Source organism: Leptosomus discolor, chromosome 12 (genome assembly GCF_034619465.1).
Source record: "Leptosomus discolor isolate bLepDis1 chromosome 12, bLepDis1.hap2, whole genome shotgun sequence".
NCBI classification, from domain to species: domain Eukaryota; kingdom Metazoa; phylum Chordata; class Aves; order Leptosomiformes; family Leptosomidae; genus Leptosomus; species Leptosomus discolor.
The window spans coordinates 7,378,150-7,398,428 of NC_141402.1; the positions used below are offsets into that span (position 1 = coordinate 7,378,150).

A 20,279-nucleotide genomic window follows, 5' to 3' on the forward strand; every position below is an offset into this window, starting at 1 on the left:
ACCATTTCATTGCGCAGGCACAGGGAGTATGTGTGAGTACGGAGTTGTACTGACGGCTGGTCTGCTTAGCCTGCTTAGCCAGGTTAATTTAAAATGCTCTTATGTTCGTATGATGCTGGTGGCACAGGCAGTTGCCCTTGTGCATGTTGCTGGTTCAATCTCTGCAAGGTGCTGGTGAGAGCCACTGGGGACAGTTACGCTGCCCTGTGTGGCAGTTCTCTGCAAAGAAATGGGTATTTTCAGGCAGAAGAGGTTATAAAAGGAGGAATTGCTAGCAGAAATTGGAGTGTGGGGCAGTAGCATCCCTGTGGTGTTTCTTATGTCCCAAAAGCACATAGGCTTGGAGAGTGGCACTAGTGTGAAAAGCAGAGAAAAAAGTATCCCAGTATTTTTGGTTTGGGACTCCCTCAACAGAAAATCTGTCTAAAATTGCAGCATGCAACAGAAAAGCGCCTCCGAGCCCCACTGTTGACCAGAGCCTGCCCTTCAGCAGTGGGGACGTCCGTGCCGCAGCCACAGGAGCTGGAACCGTGTCCAAAGCTGATTCTGAGGCTTCTGCCCATGGACATCGGGCACTAGTGGTGCAGCGACAGGAGATCAGCAAGCAATGGAAACATGGTGAAGTACAAACTTCTGTTTTCTACTGACTGGGCCTTAGCGAGGAGGGGTAGGCTTTGGGGAGGAGGCTGACAGAAGAGGGCCTGTGCTGCAGGGTTCGAGCATCCCACATGCCCTCGGTTCTCAGGGAAGCGAGGCCCTGGTGCTACCTGCACGTCTGGGGATGGTGTGTCTGCCTGCAGAGCCTGGGGAAGCCGAGAGACACTCAACAGCAATACACACCAGGCTTTCAGTTGTTCGGGGCTCTGTGGCTGGAAAATAATGATTTTTTTTTAGGACCTTTGTTACCCAAGTGTTTAATTTTAAGGCGATTTTGGTACAGGAGAGAGATTGGCAGGTTTATTTGTTGGGTTACATTTAATCAAAGTGGTACAAGACTGAAAATAACACCGAAAGGCATTTGTGGCACCTGCAGGGAGATGGCCTGTCTGGTAAATGACATCCACTGCAAATCACATTGGCTGGGCTGGAAGTTTTTGTTTTGTTTAAAAGTGTCTGGTAGGAGTTATCACTGACAGCATGGGGTGGTGAATTTGAGGGCCCTGTGTTTGACTGCACTTACATCACATGAATAGTTATCCAGAATCCGTTAGGTTTTTGGTTGAGCTGAAAAAGGCCGTCTTTAGCTGGCCTAAAAGGAGTCGTTATTGTTGAGGGGCACGCGAAGCGGAGATTTTTGCGCGCACTTCTAGCACCAAACGGAGCAGAACCACCCTGCTGCGCGGCGGGGAGCTGCACCCTCGGAAGGGCAGCGCGCGACCCGCCCCGGCCGAGCTGGGCAGCGCGGGGCCCCCGCCCGTACAACGCCCCCTCCCCTGGCGGTACCGGCCATGCCCCGGGCGCCGCCGCTCCTGGGCGGGGCCGCGCCCCTGGGCTAAGATGGCGCCTCGCCCGCGCCTCACCGGGCAGACACGTACGTGCGGCCGCCTCGGGGCTGGCGAGCACCGCCCCCGCCCCGCCCCCTCCGCCCGCACCGCTCGCGGCGTTCGCGCCAAAGCGCCTCGTGACGCGGCCGTGTGTAGGCCCGCCCCCGCCCTCCGTGTTTTCAAACCGAGTGGGTGGGCGTGATTGGCTGGCGCGTGCGCCACGTGACTAACGGTCGCGGGAAAGCCGCGGAGTCCGAACAGCGCGAGGCGACCCGTGCCCGGGGGCAGTGCCGCGCGGAGCCGCCGCCGCACCCGCGGACGCAGCGCACCGAGGGCACGCGGGGCAGCGCAGCGGCAGCGGCGTGGCCGGGTTCGGCCGGGAGCGAGGCTCGCAGCAAGCCGCCATGAGCTTTCTCAGCCTGCAGCAGGCGGCGCCGCCGCGGCGGGTCTCGGCCCGGCGGGCGGCCGCCCCGATCCGGCAGAAGCTGCTCTTCCTGAGCGGCCACAGCGACTGCGAGGAGGAGGAGGAAGACGAGGAGGAGGAAGGTGGCAGCAGCGGCAACAGTACCGGCGAGGACTCGGCCTTCCAGGAGGCGGACTCGCCGCTCTCGGCGGCTCGTACCCCGGCGCGGGGTGACCCGCCCCTGCTGGAGGAGGAGGAGGAGGAGGAGATGGAGCCAGCGGCGGCGCCGCTGCCGGACGAGGGGGACTCCTGGGAGGAGGAAGGTTTCGGCTCCTCTCCGGTGAAGTCGCCCGGAGCCTATTTCATGGCCGGCTCGCCCTCGCCACCGCCCCCCCACAAGGGCCGTCGCTACTGCGGGAGCTCCCCGCCGCACCCGGCGGCCGGCGGTTACCGGGTGCGGAGCGAGGAGCCTAGCTCGCCGCTGCCCGACTACCCCGGCACCCCGCCTCACAAGACCTTCCGCAAGCTGCGCCTCTTCGACACGCCGCACACCCCCAAGGTGAGGCCGGGGCGCTGCGCCCTCCCCGGGCGGAGGGCGGAGGGGGGCGCTGGGCCGCGCCGCACCCGACGGTTGAAATGCGGGGGTTAGGGGGCGGTGGGGGCCGGGCGGTGCTGGCCGGCTTGCGGCCCGCCCCGCTAGCCGCTTGCACCACCGCGCCTGCCCGCAACGGCGAGTTGGCGTCTGCCGCGGGACCTGCCCACCGCCCGTCCGTTACGGTTATGTAACCTGCGGCGGGCGGCGCTCCGGCCGGCACTCGGCCGCGCGCGCCGGAGGTCCGGCGGGGGCGGGAGAAGGGGCGGGCGGCCGCGGGCGCCGCGTTAAAGGCTGGAGGGGGCGCCGCCTCTCGGCGCGGTCCCCGCAGGCCGGGGCTACCCTCCCGGTTCCCCGCGCTGCTGCCGGCGGGCCGGGGTCTGGGGAGCGGGGAGGCGAAAGTAGTGCTGCGCCTCCGAACCCTGCCTCTCGTCCCGTAGGGTGGCTGCGGGCGCGGAACAACCCCGCTTCTGCGGACAGAATACAACTTAGAAATGCGCTTTTACGTACTTACATATACATAATAAATATATGTAAGTGCCCGGCTTTATTTTGTGGAAAAGATTTTTTCAAAGGGTGAAAGTAGAATATTAAACTCTTAAAATAAATATTTCGGTGTCGTATGGGCGTTTCTGCATTTATAGCCGGAAAGTTAAACCTCGAATTGGAATTCGCTCCTGCGTGTCTGTCGGTAAATCGGTGTGTCCGGGCGCTGTTGTGCCGGCGGCGGTTCAGTGTCTGCACTCTTTGCACCAGACGTAAACGGCTGTTGGAGCAGCCGATGCTGTTAAATGGATTTGAAAGCTTAAAGGGCTAGGTAGCTCTGATCTCTGTCAATAACAGACTTTTGGAAGGCATTTCAACTTTTGAACTCGACACTCGTGTAAAACACCGTTCAGTGAATTTAAATCCAGCGGTGATAGGCTTGCTTTCTTCATTAGTTTTCATATAGCCCTTTAGAAGTAAGCAGGGATAATCCCGGGGATAATCTCCCAGCGGTCTATAGACTAGAGATTGAAAACATCTGACTTAAGGTGCGAGGAAGGCAACCTTGTTAATTGATTTTCTACAGCTCCCATCTCAAATGAGGTTTCACTGGTAGAAATCGGAGGTACATGTTTAGGAATAGTAGAATCGTGCTGATCTTGTACCGAGTCAGGAGCAGATGGGGATTGTGGCACTAAAAACAAGGTCTTAAAACACCGCGGTTCAGTGGGACTCATAAATGAGGTGTCCAAATTCTGCACGGGTTATCTTGGAGCGATAACTTCTGTAATCTGGAAGAATCTGCTGGTTAAGGTATCCAGCAAGTACTGGGTATGGGTGCTAAAAGTACTGAAATGTGCGTTCAGACGCACAGTGACTTAAAAGTCTTAATCTCGTCCAGATTCCTTTATTTTGAAAGATGTTCCTAGGATCAGGCGATACTCCTGCTTGTGCTCCAGTAGGTCAGTGGTTGCATCCTCACGAGGGTATAGGAGATTAGGGTGCGAACTTCCCTGCCTAACTGGGAGAGGTTTCATCGTGTGCCTGGAAAATGCCTGGTCTGACAAATTGCCACCCGGCAGGTCCGTTTTGGATATTGAACGGACAGTGCGATAGTGCTGTCAGTTCTTGAACAGCTTTTTTGTAAGTTCACGAAGAGGCATCTGTGCATCAGTATTAAATCTTTAATTTGCTTATTTTTTTAGTTTGCCACCTAAATTTGTAGTCACCAAAGATGATCTGACTTCATATCTTGTATGTGAAAATCATGGTGATTTAGCACAGGATGGTCCATCTGTGTTCACTTCCTGAACAAAGAATTGTCCAGGAAGTTCAGGTGATGACATGATTGAAGACTAACACTGCTCTTGTAATCTTTCGTGTCTTTTAAAAATTATTTTAACGTTCAGCGTTTCCTTTGACGTTTTTGTGTGGAGTGCAAAGCCTGATAGTTTGTTTGGAATTCTTTTTGATGGAAATGCGAGTATTTCAACAACTCATGGTATCTTTGATTAGACAATATTGTAATGATGGCTTTCAAGCATGACCTGACTGTTTACGTCTAAAGGAACATCAAGGCTACAAATTTTTTTCCCTTTTTTTTTTTTAATAAATATAGAGTTTGCTTTCTAAGGCACAAGGGGTAGGCTCCAGCTCAGTCAAACTTCGAGGGGGCTCTCTATTTATGAATGTTGGGAAATCAGAGAAGCAAGAAGAAGATATTAGACGAACACCTCATGTGAACATCAATCCATTCACTCCTGATTCCATGTTCCTTCACAACTCTGAAGGAAAATGTCGTAGGAGGAAGAGAACACACTGGAATGAGTGAGTAACTTGCATCTATCTGCCTTTGTTAAACTTACCTTTAGAACTACTTCTAGCTGCAAAAGTTTTGTTACAAATCGCTTCTATGGAATTATTTTTTGTATCCGCTTTGAGATGCGTGATACCATGAAATAACCATTTAGCACTAGATATTTTGATTAGTACAGAGACGATAAGACTGTAGGATGCAGCCTAGCCTTTTACTTGACTCAGCTATGCACGCAGTCTTGAGGAGGGAGAAACACACCAAATACTAGTATGAAACTTGAAGACAGACATGACAAAGATACTAGCATGGTACCTTTTTTATGAGTTTGTGCTTACAAATGTCTAGCATTCAATTAGTTAAGCTAAGGTAGAATGGGAGAATTAGATCTTAGAAGAATCAACAGCTGCTAGACTTCAGTTTAAAGTTCACTTAAGCCATATCACTTTTGCAAAAGTAACCAGTGTGAATTTCAGCTCTTGTGGAGAGGACATGGAAGCGAGTGATGCAGAGCCTGAAGATGAAACTGTCAGACCTGCGAAGGTAATTAATCTTTAGAACTTGATACTAAGTTTGGCAGTTTGTGTATCTGCAGATCTAAGTGTTTTCCTTTCTAATCTTTGCAGAGGATAACAATAACAGAAAGCAATATGAAGTCACGGTATGCAACTGAATTTCATGAGTTGGAGAAGATTGGATCTGGTGAATTTGGTTCTGTTTTTAAATGTGTGAAGAGGCTTGACGGCTGTATTTACGCAATAAAGCGATCCAAGAAACCCTTAGCTGGCTCAGTGGATGAGTGAGTGTTTCCTGCTATAAAAAGTTAGAAGTCACCTCTTGGTGCGTTTTCCTCCCATGTTTCTTTGTATTGGTGTCTAGAGAAGGCATTTAAGAGAAAAGTATAAATATACATGAATTAAATGTAAAACAGGTACAATTTTGAAGTCACTTTGCTTTTTCTTTTTCTGAGTACTGTGCAGTACTGGGGATGAAAGGCTACTTGGCCTTTCTCCTTGTCCCAGTATTCTGTGTGGAAACAGGTTGGTCTCGTCTGCGAAGTAAGAATAATGCTTACTTGCATTAATGGCAGGAGGGACTGTATGAATAAACTACAGTGACGCTCCTTTGAGATACGAAAGGAAAGCAATATTCTCGACTCTGTCCTCATCCTCGTCAACTTGAGTGACACGCAGATTACTTAAGTCAGTTTGCGGGTGTTTTTTGGCGTTTGTGAATGAGCCTGCGATTCGTGACTTTTTCGCCCACTGTTCTAATAATTACAAAATGCCATGAGTTTGAGTTGCTCAAAATTGCATATCGGACTTGTGCACCAGAAGTCAAGAATGTTGAGTTCAGTCATATTCCTGGCTTATGATCATCATTAGATTTTTCCTACAACTTCAGTGATGCTTCTCAAAGCTTGCTGCTGGTTGCAAAGTATGTAGTGGAAGGGGTAGCTCCCTCAAGAATTACCTGCCACAAAACTTGGGTTTTGGTGTTCCATATACTTAGTCTTTTAATATAATGTATCTATTTTAGCTGTTTGGATATAAATACAAATCCACCTTAAGGTGCCACAGAACTGAATAAGATGATTTTAATTAGAAATCTGAGGTGGCAGAGGGGCATGATATAATAAGGGTTTCTGTCAAGCTGAAATTTGGCTAATTTCACCTCATGATATTCTTGTGTGCTGTTATTTTTTGTGACTGTAACAGGCAAAATGCTTTAAGAGAGGTCTATGCACATGCAGTTCTGGGACAGCATTCTCATGTAGTAAGATACTACTCTGCATGGGCAGAAGATGATCATATGCTTATACAGAATGAATATTGCAATGGTAAGTAAAGTTTATTGCTTGTTCTGAACTTGTTTTCCAAAAAAAAAAAAAATTTTTGAAGATATACAGGTATCTCTGCAAATCCCTAGCACTAGTTAGGAATTGATTGCCTTACACATCGCTCATGCCCTCGTTGTCTCAAGTGTGTCTGATGTTCCTTTCTGTTGGAAAAGGCATATCAGATATGTGAAACAAAAACTACAAGATTGCAGACAAATTCTTAAAAGTGTTCAAGATTATTGCAAGTACGGTGAGCAGCAAAACTTTTCTTCTGTACAATAGTACAAGCTGGAAAAGAGAAAATTACCGGCTTCCTCTAACAAGGGAGGTGGGCCTGATTTCTGAAGTTTTCTGCTATGGTTGATGCCCTGCCAGAGATTTGAGAGAGGGGGAGAGGTGTTTTCACTTGTGTTCCTATCCTGTTAATTTGCACGGCAACTGCAGCAGAAAAAGTTTTATTATATTACATGTCTATGAAGCGGGGATACAGCACTAGATTTTTACACTTCCTGTGTATCATCAGAAAGTTCTTTGTGATATATTGTCTGTTAATTTTGGAAGCCAGTTGTAATTACTTCTGGAAATAAGTTGTCATTACTTTGTCAACTGTTTGATGTAAAATAAGTAGTTGTTTTCTTTAATGTTGTTTTAGGTGGCAGTTTAGCAGATGCCATAAGTGAAAATTACAGGAATATGCGTTATTTTACTGAACCAGAATTGAAGGACCTGCTGCTTCAGGTGGCTCGAGGCTTAAAGTACATTCACTCAATGTCACTGGTACACATGGATATCAAACCTAGTAAGTTTGTAAACTGCTTTACTCTCTGTTGACAATTTCCTCCGTTCATTTAATCTGCTGTAGAAAAAATGAGCAGTTAGCCACACCTTACTAACTGTAAATTCTTCACTGAAGTTCTAAGTAGCAGTACAAAGACGTCAGTTATAGAATTGGCTGGAACCGTTGTTGAGTTTATCTTGGGTTCTTTTTATGTGATCGACACTACTTGCATAACACTTGGCTCCCCTCCCAGCAGAGGGGCCAGAGCAAGTAAGTTACACTTTCCCGCTTTGCGAACTGGGTATGCATACAACTGACATTTCTGTGTGGCTGAAGCAAACTGTAGTGAAACTAGATGAAGCAGAAATTGGACACAAATGTGGTTTGTTATTTTAACAATTCTGTGCTTTTTCAGGTAATATTTTCATATCTAGGACATCAGTCCCGAGTACAACTTCAGAAGAAGGTGATGATGATGACTGGTCGTCTGATAGAGTCATATTTAAAATAGGTGAGAAGCAGCACACTTGTGCTCAAAAGAATTGCATTGTCTATTTGTCTTCTGGAAAACAACTTTCTTTTCTTTTGCAGGTGACCTTGGCCATGTAACTCGAGTATCTAGTCCACAAGTGGAGGAAGGCGATAGCCGTTTTCTTGCAAATGAAGTCCTACAAGAGGTAACTGTTCTGTTTGTGGAAGATAGTGGTGTTAGGTCTGTGTGCTGTTTTCTTTAGAGTAATGAGTTGCTGTCTGTCGCCTCCTTGCTGGAGGAGAAGCTTCCGAAATGATATCCCCTTGAACACTGGTACTACTTAAAGGGGAATATGATACTGTGGATGTGTTTAGTATTGAATAGTTTAGTTGTCTGTTAGATTTCTTCTTACACTGGGTGGTATGTGTAGTAAGTTTATTTTTCTTTATTTTTCAAGAACTACACTCATTTGCCAAAAGCAGATATTTTTGCTCTTGCTCTGACTGTTGTCTGTGCTGCTGGGGCTGAACCACTTCCAACTAATGGGGACCAATGGCATGAAATTCGACAAGGAAAACTACCTAGAATACCGCAAGTGCTTTCTCAAGAATTACTAGACTTACTAAAAGTAAGAACTCTTGTACTAGTGGCTCACTGATTAGTGTAATTTACTGTATTACTGGCCTTAACTAGAATGCCTTGTTTACTTTTCTCCAAGGTTATGATTAATCCTGATCCAGAGAAAAGGCCTTCAGCTGTGGCACTAGTCAAGCATTCAGTGCTTCTCTCTGCTGCCAAAAAGAGTGCAGAGCAGCTCCGGATAGAACTGAATGCTGAAAAATTCAAAAACTCGCTCTTGCAGAAGTAAGTAGTTCCTTGGGGTCCTTAAATATAACTTAATTTCCAGTGGGTTTTCATATGATAGTAGAGTGATGATAAAACATGACCGTCCTTGTTTCTGCATGAGGTCCAAAAATCTGTGCTCATGTACATACCTGGGGGTACGAAGTGGGTCATGTAACTTTAAAAGAAGCTTTCTCCAGAGAAGGAACTTCTTGAACACTCTAAGGGAATCTCAACTACACTATTAGTATTCAAGGCATACAAAACATTACAGTTTTTAGAAAAGGTTTCAAGCACAATGCATACTTCTGTGACGTATAGTGTAATTTAACATCTACATTATTTGAGTCTTGTGTTTTCCTAGGTCATCTGTACATTGAAACATGCTGGAAAACATGACTTAAATGAGCTGTTTGGAACTTAAGTGAAATGGCACATCAGGAACGTTTTTGGACTCATTTCAGTTGTACACAGCAATTTTATTAGGTTACCAGAGAATCATTTGCATTGGGAGATCGTCTTGTCCTACCCTTTGCTCAAACGCTCAACTCTGAATTAAAGCTTTGATGAAGAGATTCCCTTTAGGAAAGTCTGATTTCTGGTTAAGTTTCAGAGAAATCAGATAATAAGTTAAGAAGCAATTAACAGAATCTTTCACTGCAGTTCATTTGCATGTGTTATGCATAACAGGCTTTTATGAGGGAATATAGAACACCGATTACTTTCTGACTGGCTCAGTTTGAACGAAGATGTTAACTTCACGTTTGGATTCTCTCCATTGCTATCTGCTTATCTTGCCATTGCTACGATCTGAATGTAGCCAGACTTGCCATTTTAGATAGTTACCTTTATAATCTTATTAATTACTCTGACTATAGAAAGAGTAATTTGACAGGTTATTCAAGGACAAATTTGCTGAGGTAACTTGCTTATATAAAGACAACATTTTTGTACTGTGTGAAAGAAGTTGTCAAAGCTAATAATTTGTGAAGACTGCTACTGGCCTGGCAACAAGTAGGGGTACATCCTTCTAAATTAGTAACTGTAAATCCAAGAATGATTTAAAAAGAACACTTACCCACAGTAATTTTTAACATTGTGTAGGATAGTGTTCCATAAAATAGTTCAGGTGAGTATTTTTGGGTTTTTTGTTGTTGGTTGGTTTTTTTTTTTTAACACTCCCACATTTGACCCGTTTAAGATACCACTTGTGTATTTAAGTTATCATCAGTGAAAGGAATCCTTGTAAGGAAACTCAGCTTTTCTACTGTGGTGTCTTCTTCAGAGGAAGGAAGAATTCAAGATTAGACTTCTAGGGGAGAATGGAAGTATTTCCTGGTAATGGTGTGGTGGGTGGGTGTACGTGTGTGTGTTTGTGAGATGTTAATCTTTAGGGAAGATAACTAAAAATGGATAACATTCTTTTGTAGTGAACTGACACAGTGATAATGTGGGGAGGATTAGATGGGGCATGGGTGTTAATGAATTATACTTTGACTTAGAAGAATGGGAGTAGCTTATTAAACTAAAACATGTAACTTAATACACCTACACCAATATGTATCAAGCTTGTAAAATGTGATCTTGCTTTGGCGTGCAGATGTGAAGTGAGATTACAAATAGTAGCTCTTATGGTAGAGAAAATTCTTTGAGGGATAGTGTGGGATAGGAGAAGGAAAAGAGTATGGGGCAGTCCTTGCACTTAGACATATGTCTGCATTTAAGGAAAGGAGAAAAAGGGGTGTAGGGAAACCCCTTGCTAAAGATAACTTTGCTCTTTAGTCAAACTATTTCATAGTTTTATCCTGAGTTTTATTTAACTTTGTCTTCAGACTGAGTATTAGTAATTCTTTGAAACAGCATAGTTGACAGAACATTGCACAGGGACAATGGCCTGTGCTGCCTTCAGTGACTCAGACTTGCAGTTTTGGGCTCAAATTTTTATGTTGGGCAGAAAGATTTAGGTGGTGATAAGCTTTTGATGTGGGTATGCTAAAGGAAAAGGACGCTTCCTGAGTTGTCTGTTGCCAGTTATGTTCGTCTGTGTTCATCTAAGTGTGTGTCTGTCTGAATCTTCCACAGAAGTTCTGTTGTGGCTGAATGCTTCATCTGGGTAAACCTCAGCAATTGGCTCTTCAGTGATTATCATACGGCTTGTACTAGAAAGTAAACAGCATCCTGCCCTGTTCTGGTAATTGGAAGTGTTGAGCTGCTTATAAAAGGCTGGGTTTCAAAATCTGACTGAGTTGCGTGTATTTTTCATTTCCTTCTCTTGTCCAGATAGATGTTCTTTGTTTTGAACAACAAGCAATGAACATCCTACTTCTGTCCTCTGGGTTGTTATCAGGTGGATGCGAATGATAATGGTCTTAGTATGACCTAAATTGACGAGAAGTCTTAAGTTCTGAACTTCTGAGATTTATTTGAAGCACTCCTGGTGTGATACGCCTGTAGTCCTTATCGATACCCTTGCGTAGGTGTGACACTCTCAATGTCTTGCAGAGAGCTGAAGAAGGCACAGATGGCAAAGGCCGCAGCCGAGGAGCGAGCGCTGTTCACTGACAGAATGACAACTAGATCTACGACACAAAATAGACCATCTCGACTCATTGGAAAGAAAATGAACCGCTCAGTTAGTCTTACTATATACTAACTATGAAGTCTAAAAGAGCTACTGAGGATGGCTATAGCATCTCTGCCAGACTGAAGCCTAATGAATTGCAGGAAGCATTCAATTCTTGGCTTCTTGTCCTGTCTTAGATCAGTGTCACTAGTTTTATGGGAATTGCTCCTGGGTTTTTACTTGTACAATATGGCTGGTTAGCTGTATTAACCATTTGAGTTAATGGACTCAGTTTCTGTCTTGTCTATAGAGGATCCTGGATCTTAATCCATAAGCCTTTCAATTACACTGTTAGATGTTACATCGTCCCAGGGTTAACCACTATAGTGGTGTGCTGCTTTGTAGTGTTACGGCATTGTAATGAGAAGTGATATCCTTAATGATCTTTAAGAGGGAGGGAGGGGGCGTTGCTTTGATAGTTACTGGTTGGTTTGTTTTTTTTGGAGTAGAGGGGAAGAAATTTTGAAAGACAGGCTTTAAGGCCACCTACACTCAATGTACCTGATGTCAGGTAGACTTTTATTGTGAATTTTATTTGTATATTCAACTGGGAGCACTTTGTAGGCATTGCATAAACCACAGCTTAGAAACCTGTGGAGTTAAGTGCCATGTGGAACTGCTGCTATTTTTAGTTTGTTGTCCTCGCTGTAAACTGTAGCATTAAAACAATCATTATTGTGTTAATAGGCTTCTTGTTAAAACAATTACGTGAAATAAATCTAAGCTGCATTTTAGTGAAGGCAGCATTTTTCTCTCAAAGCTAGTGCATTGTGAATTCATGCACCAATTTAATATTTGGACTCTGTATTAGTGTAGTGCAATTGTTAATGTCTTGGCTATTGATGTTTTGTAATTCTTTCTAATAAGGTTCTTTAAATGTTGGTGTTCTTTTCAGTTGTCCATTCTTGAGGTTATTGTATTTTTTTTTTTAATGTTGGAGTACTTGTAAATAATTTAGTGTAAGTGTTCAGGTTTTTCTTCATTGTTTATGTACATAAGTTTGTGCTTATAGTATACTATACTGAAGCTGCAGCCGCAGCCTGAGCATACAAAGCTTAACTATTCAGTTTTAAGCTCTGGAATGAACAGGATGTGGCTGTTGGAACCTGTACTGATGTTGGACTTAGGCTGACAGATGTTCCTAAAAAATAGAACTGTTCTAATTACTGGCTTGTCTCTTCATTAATTTTAGTTTAAACAGTGTTTCCCATTTGTGCTCTATTTGTTCTTACTAGTGTTGAATTTGAATATTAAAGTTAAAAGGTTTGTTTAATATTGTCTAACACTTATTTAACTCTATAGTTGTGGAAATAAAATACTGAGTCAGGAATATACTATGGCAAGTCCTGATTAGATCTGCTTCCTGCTCCTGCATAATGCTTGTGGTTCCCTCTCATGAGAGTGCGACAGAGAGAACGTACTTGCTGATAGTAGCACCACGGTCTGTGCATTAGTACCTACAGCAGTCTGTCTCTACAGCTTCAGAAATGGTACTGCATGTTGGAAAGATGAAGCCCCTGGAAGATTTGAAGTGGAACCTGTGACAGTGAAGATGGAGGACTAGATGAAACTATGTGAAGAAAGATCTGGGTCTGAGGTAAGGAGGGAAACTCATGAATTGCTGAGAATGGGAAGAGAACAGTGGGAGGAATTGGGATAGTCTAGGGAACACAGCAACGTCATGTTCTGTGGCATGGATGCAAAATTATTTATGCATTTGTAATTACCTCGTGTAAAGAAGAGAGATACAGTAAAATTAATAAAGGCTTAATAGATTAGTCTGTTGGGGAAGCTTTTACATTGCTGTATTAGGTGAGTATCAGAGAAGCTGTATATGAATTGAATGGACTCAGAAAATTTAACTTTGTAATTAGCAAATGAAAACTGCTAGGTTTTTTTATTTGTAAGAAATCTCAGTGCTATTCTAGTCATACGTGACAAATTCAGAGGCTTAGTTTTTTTAGGTACTATTCTCTGAATATGCAGTTCTCATCAGTAAAAATTAATAGACTTGGAATATCTTTAAGCTTCTACTTTGTAAGGTAGTCCTCTCTTGGTTGTGATACAGCTTAGAATATCTCATTGTTTTGTTGCAGCATTTTAATGTTCATTTACCCTAAATGAGACTTCTCTTAAAGTGTACTTTGAAACAGTCATAAATATCAACTGGTGGGGGAATCGACAAACTTAACAAGCCTTTCTTCCCCTATAGTGTAAATAAATCTGATCTGCCTATGATAATCATGTGCTCTTGCGTCACTCCTTTTCAGAGGCTTGTAACATTGGTACAGGTATTGCTGCGCAAACAAGCCGTGCACAGTAGCTCCGTAAGTTTGGAGAGGTGTACTCTGTTGGGTAAAGAACTGGCTGGATGGCTGGGCTCAGAGTGGTGGTGAATGGAGTTCCGTCCAGCTGGCGGCTGGTCACAAACGGTGTCCCTCAGGGCTCAGTTTTGGTGCGGGTCTTGTTTAACATCTTTATCGATGACCTGGATGAGGGGATGGAGTGCTCCCTCAGTAAGTTTGCAGATGACACCAAGTTGGGTAGAAGTGTTGATCTGCTGGAGGGTAGGGAGGCTCTGCAGAGGGACCTGGACAGGCTGGGTTGATGGGCTGAGGTCAGTTGTATGAAGTTCAACAAGGCCAAGTGCCGGGTCCTGCACTTGGGTCACAACAACCCCACACAGCGCTACAGGCTGGGGATGAGTGGCTGGAAAGCTGCCCGGGGGAAAAGGACCTGGGGGTGCTGGTCGACAGGCAGCTGAACGTGAGCCGGCAGCGTGCCCAGGTGGGCAAGAAGGCCCAACAGCATCCTGGCCTGTATCAGAAATATCATGGCCAGCAGGAGTAGGGAGGTGGTCGTCCCCCGTACTTTGCACTGGTGAAGCTGGTCACAATATTTTATTGCTAGTCACAGGTTTTGTATCTGCTGTGGAAGGGATGCCCAGCCTAAACCACGCAACTGAAGTGGCTTTGGGTATTTTAACTTTCTCCTGTGTGCCAAGGAGAATGTTTAAAAAGGAGCTTCAGGGTTTTTAAGTAGTTCATGGAAGCAGTAAGAATGGTGAAATGTTATCTCAAATTTTCATAAGCTTTCCTGAGGCCAGTGGTGACGCTGAGAATCCTGGCTGCAACAGTGGCCAGTGGGAAGAGGCAAGAGAATTTGGAAAGTGTGTGTTAATACTTCCCATGAATACTCCCAGCATGCAGCGATTCATGATTCGGATGCTTGCTAAGTGAGAAGTGGTATCTATTTTTACTTACGTTGAAGGGTTTTTCTTTTAATAGAAACAGTCTTACAGTAATTTTAGTAGCTTACAAATTTATTGCAAAAACAACATTTGGGCAAAACTTGTATGTAGTTAAGGAAGCCACCTTTTCAGGTGGAAGAAGCTACTAGCCTCTTACAAGATACGGAAAGTCAGATGTCAGTTCAAGAAATTCGACCAAGTATAGTATAAAAAGATGAGTGTCAGCACTTTAAGAAAGCTTTACCTCAATTTAAGAAGCAAGCATTTGAGTTGGGTGGCAAATATGTTATTCAAAATAGGTACATTTAATGTTTAACTGTTTTTCTCATTCATTCATCTACATTAATTTTCCAATACAGAGGTAGTATAGTACCTTAGCTTTTTTGATCAGAGTACCCTATTTCTTGAAGAACTACATAGAAAAGAGAACCTAAAAATAACTGAAAGCAGGTCTTGCATTTTCCCGCCGCCTCTAGGTATTTGTCTGCTTCTTTGTCTTCTGTCTTTGGATATAAATCCAGTGTCTGTAATCCATCTTCTAATGATACATTACTGGATAACACTACCTGTCTAGTCTTGCTGGATCTTGTGCCCAAAAAAAGGGTGGTATGGTGGACTAAAGCTCTTACAGAATTAGTTTCCTGTAAAGACATGACACCACTTAACACTGACAAATGCTGCTTTACAAAATAATATTCTGAAATTGTTCAATCTAAATGATTTATTTGTGGATGAATTGTCTTCCATTTGACTGTACAAAACTAGTTCTTGTTGGAAATAGGAAAGGCATTAAACCCCTCCCAACTTCATGTGAATTTAAAGTATCAAGGATTGGTTCATGTTTTGGATAATTCATCTTGTGAATTGAACCTTTCTATGGACTACCTGTAGAAATACTGATGGTCCTTAGTTTTTCATTGTTTTGCAGGCTAAACCATTATGATTGAATCATAAATGCTCTATTTTAAAAAATACTTCGATTCACATATGGCGTTCAAATACTATATGAAATTTTATTTATGCCATTACTGTCAAAACACAATTGGATTTACTGAGAGAATATTTTTTTTGTCCGTTATAGCCATGAAGGCCAACAGATGGGCAAGGTGTATGTCTGTAAAGAGAAGTCAGCACCTTCCAGTTGCAAACTGTAGCATAACTAGAAATTGTTCTGCTTTCATAGATCGCATGTCAAACTCCCAGCAGTTTTTACCATGAATTCACACAGGGTTAACCAGCTAGAATTACTATGGTCATCTTAGTCTCTTTTTTTGCTTTGTTTTGGGTTTTTTAATGTTTTTGTTAAGCTATTGATAGACAGTATTTGTCTAGTTTGATGTGTTTTTTGCAGTTGCAAGTGACCTGTCTGCTCACTGATTTCCTGCTCCCCTCCAACCCTGGATACAAGCTGTTGATTACCACAGACCTAATAACATCTTTTGTTTTAGTCAGGATGGATCTGAACTAGTAAGATGGAGAACCTGAAAAACTTACTACTTGGCTTTTTTATGAAGTTACAGACAAGCTTTACCTCCACCTAGAAATAGAGGTAGGCATTGCTTGTAGATAGAAAATAGGGTTTCAATTTCATAGATTACATTACTTTAGACTATAACATTGAGAAGTTTCATGAACAGAAGTACACCTGAGTCACCCTTTCCTTCTTGTTGAACGGGGGGGGTGGGGGGGTGTGTGCTATGCATTGTTTGACCCCCTGCCAAAAGCTGACCAGCTTGACCTTGTCTTTAATGTGTTTTGTAGTCTCCAGGAACATCTGCTGGACAAAATAGTCAACTGTACGCTAAATTTTTGTCTTTAAAGTGTTTGTGATGAGCTAGTATGACACCCAGCCTTGATTATTAGAAATCATTATCTTGTTCTGCAGTAGCAATTGAGCATTCTGGCCAGCAGTAGCTCAGGTAAGTGTTCACTTATTTTTTCATCTGTGCCTAGCCCCTTGGTTCTGTAGGCTTGGAAAAGGCATCCTCATCATTTCACCATCTATGTGATTTGGTATATGACATGTGTGCACACTTGGTAACTCTGTGCATGTGTGCTACCTATGAACATCACTGCTATAGCTATGCTTAAGGACAAGTTTGAAGCAATGGCCAGCAAGAGCCAAAAGGAGGGCCGTTTTCTGCCTGAACCTCCCCTTTGTCAGTGAACCGTGGAAATCATGAGAGCGAGCTGTGAGCTCCTCCGGTTGGAGGCTGCTGAGCTGACACAGGTTCTCGCCTCAAGAAACACTGCGGGGAGAACGCAGGAAGGAGCAGCGACAGGGCAGGACAGCACACAGGAGATTAAGGTCCTGTTTCTCTTTAACCAGTCGGAGCTGGATGAAGATGCTGTCTTCCCAAAGTGTAATGGGATTGGGGTAGGGGAAAGGGAGGTGCCCTGAGGAGACAATATTGCTGTGCCTAATTAAACAGGAAACAATTTATTACTGTGTAATGTGTTGCTCAGAGATCTGAGGTTATACACACTTGGAAATGATCTGATAGTCTGGATAGTCTTGAAAAATCCAAAAAACTGGTTTCAGAGATCTTTCTTTTGACAGTGGTTTGACTGTTTTAATGCGCAGCACCAATATTTAGCGGGACATCTGAATAATACTGGTCTGAACTGTTCCCTCTGTTTGACTCAAGGTGAAAGCAGAATATCCGGCCTAATTGTAATTAATGATCGACTATGCATCCCTAGGGTTACTGCCAGATAGGCGAGCGAACAGACTTAAAACTGGTGCTATTACTGAATTGCTGTTTGTGCCCAGGAGAAGATTCTGTGTGTTCAGCCTGCACCCTGATGGAGAAGATTTTGTCTACAGACTACACAATGCACCACTTCTGAAAGCATTTTAGGCAAGGTGTTCTGCAGGATGGGGATGGGGGGGACAGAAGTATCTCCTGCTCCCAGCTTTTAGTAGTCTTACCAACCACTGGTCTTAGGTGATCTTCCTACTTCTGCAGCTGTTTCCTCTTGCCTCTTTTCACTCTCAGCTACTTAGGTGTTTACACATTTAGGGTAGAATCTCCCCATATATTTGTTCTATCTTTAGCAAATGAGATTTTAATCTCCTTTTGGTCTTGTAGACACTGAGTCAATATTGATTGACAGTCTTCTACACTAACCCTGCTTAAATGGCTTTTTCCACTGACCATTTCTCTCTCCAGTTTCCATCCCCAAACATGGTGTCAGATGGTTACTGCAGTACTCACCAGGGATTTGATTTCCTTTCTGCAAGTAAGGTATCTGTGGTATTCTGGTCTACGGTGAGTTGTGTAACTGGGTGAGAAATACTTCTACAAGTGTAGAGTAAGATGTGTGTTAACAGGGAGGAACTGAAAGGTAACTTACGTCTCTGTGTTTTAACTCTTTGTTATCTTTCTTTTGTCAAGTTTGAATAGAAATGCATGCGTGTTGTCTATGTGTATAAATAGCCAAAAACTATAGTAAAGTAGATGTGCCTTGCTGGAATCACTTCAAAGATTGTTTTAGAAGTCTTAGAAGTAAATCAAAAATTAACTTTTTTGTAGGAGAGACTGAGCTGCCATTCTGATTCAGCATCTAAGCTGCTTCCTGTTTCACTTAAAATAACTTTCATGCTTAATTTCTACATAATTTCAGTGAGAATGTTTGAGGCATGTGTATAAGGCCATAGATTTAGGAGTATTTTAAAATAACAGAAAAAGCAAATTCCTCAAATGGCTTGAGGACCAGGTTATGGTATAATATCAAATATACTTACTGGTTTTTACTCTGTCCCCAAATGCTTCCTTGAGATGTTTTATGGTGGGACCAGTCTGTTCAGCAGCTCTAACACACATTGATCATGAACACTGGCATTTGCTTTAGTTTTACTTTCTACTGAAACATCTCTGTGAAACGGCAGATACTGGAAAAACAGTTTGCCACAAAGTTGGCTTAATGGTCTTTGATTTCTGTGCATCAGTTTAGTTTTCCTCTGGAGAATTAAAACAACTGGTGTAGCCACAGTTCAGGAAGATTTTCTCTGGGCTAACAATGAGCAGAAAACTGAGTTGCTGATGTGTCTGAATTCTTTCCTTAATGGCATTTTAACTGACTCAGTGGCATAAAACAAAATTAGTAACAGTTCAAGTGTGTAATCTTTCCTCTGGTTAGAACTTCCCTGACAAATACTTATTATTTGGCTAACAAGGAATAATTAAGCTTCTGCAGGGAGGAGGAAGAGAAAAGTGATTGACCTCTTAAGGCTGAGCCTCAGCAGGATCTAACTAAGGCTTCTTCCTGAAAGGGTGAGTCACTCTATGAGACTGTGAGCCAGTTTTCCCTCCCTGATCTCCTCTCCACCCTTCACTCATGTTTTTAACCATAGTGAGCAAACAAGATTAGAATAAGCACAGATTTAAAATAAACTTGCTGAGATCTTGGACAACTTTCAAGAAAGCAGAAGTACGTTAAGTTGCATCAGAACTTACTGTGGTACCTTGCAAGCAATTCAAAAATTTATGTAGCGCTATCAAGGACTTCATGGTTAAGGGTGGTCACTATTAATTGATATTCTGGGGATTATATGTCAGCCTTCAAAAATATAGCATGTAAAGTCTTTGATAAGCAAAAATTCAGACTAGCACATTCAAACAAATGAGTTGCTTAAAATAACTCACACTTTGAGTGTGGGTGTGGTTAATCCTGTAACTTTGTAAAAGCTATTTTGGGCAAGTATAAAAACCAAAGGTTTTGTTTAACAGCAAGTTTATGAACTTCAATTTAACTGGTTTTGCTCAATTAATTCAATCCTATAAAAAGTATTTTAAAGATGAGTATGTCTATACTATATAAAATCATGTACTGGCTTTATGCATAACTTGTAAGTATCCTTTTGTTTAACCTACCAAAAGCTGGAGCAGCTGAGGCTTATGTAAACTACTCATTTTAATGAAACATTTAAGTATGGACTGTTAACCTATCTATCTGAACAGAACTATTTTATATTCTTAGTGAAAAACAAGTCCTGTTCTGGCAAAGGACTTTAGCATGTCATTTAAATTGGGAATAACAGAAGCCAGCAAAAAGAATTAAAAGAAGCACACAGGGGTTTTTTTTACAATTAATTTGTGGGGCATTTTGTTGTAATTTAATTTTTCCACTCTGTTTTTATAAAAATGAGCTGCCAAAAATTACTGAACTCTGTTCAAAACAGAAGTTAAGTCCCTGCCACGAGGAGGAGATTCATGTGTGAACTATATTAATTGCTTTTTGTCAGTGATGTTTCACAGAACCGAACTGTATTTTAGGTATGTTCTGTATTTACTGGTGACCTTGTGGTTGCTCAGCTACCAAATAAAGTAAAACAGTTTGTTAGGTTATCTGCATACACAAAAGTGGTCTCCTTCCTCAAGTGGAATAGCTGTGGTCAAACTGGAGAAATGCTAATGTATTTCAAGATGATAGATGTTTCTGGTAATACTAACAGCTATAATATTAGCAAATCAGGTTCATTAGGAAATTTAATCCAATTAATCTGTGATGTTAATTGTATAGTTCACACCACCCATCTTGAGGAAAGAGCATAAATAATTGTTTGTGGATTCTGAAGTCCTGAATAAGCTATGGAGAAAAAGGTTAAGAAAAATGGGGGGGGGGGGGGGGGGGGGGGGAGGCTGCTAGGGTATGCCCAGTCACTAAGGCAGGTTGTGTCTGACTCTTCATT

The 20,279-nt window shown here is 42.9% G+C and overlaps 1 protein-coding gene across 1 annotated transcript; it reads left to right on the forward strand.

Moving 5' to 3' along the window:
* Window positions 1-1,888: 1,888 nt before the first annotated feature.
* Window positions 1,889-12,373, forward strand: WEE1 (WEE1 G2 checkpoint kinase). Its single transcript, XM_086472129.1, has 11 exons — window positions 1,889-2,446; window positions 4,584-4,792; window positions 5,255-5,321; window positions 5,405-5,577; window positions 6,497-6,618; window positions 7,271-7,417; window positions 7,812-7,907; window positions 7,988-8,073; window positions 8,326-8,496; window positions 8,587-8,732; window positions 11,214-12,373. The coding sequence occupies exons 1-11, from the start codon at window positions 1,889-1,891 to the stop codon at window positions 11,362-11,364; spliced, it is 1,926 nt and encodes a 641-aa protein (XP_086328255.1). The 3' UTR covers window positions 11,365-12,373.
* The last annotated feature ends 7,906 nt before the right edge of the window (window positions 12,374-20,279 follow it).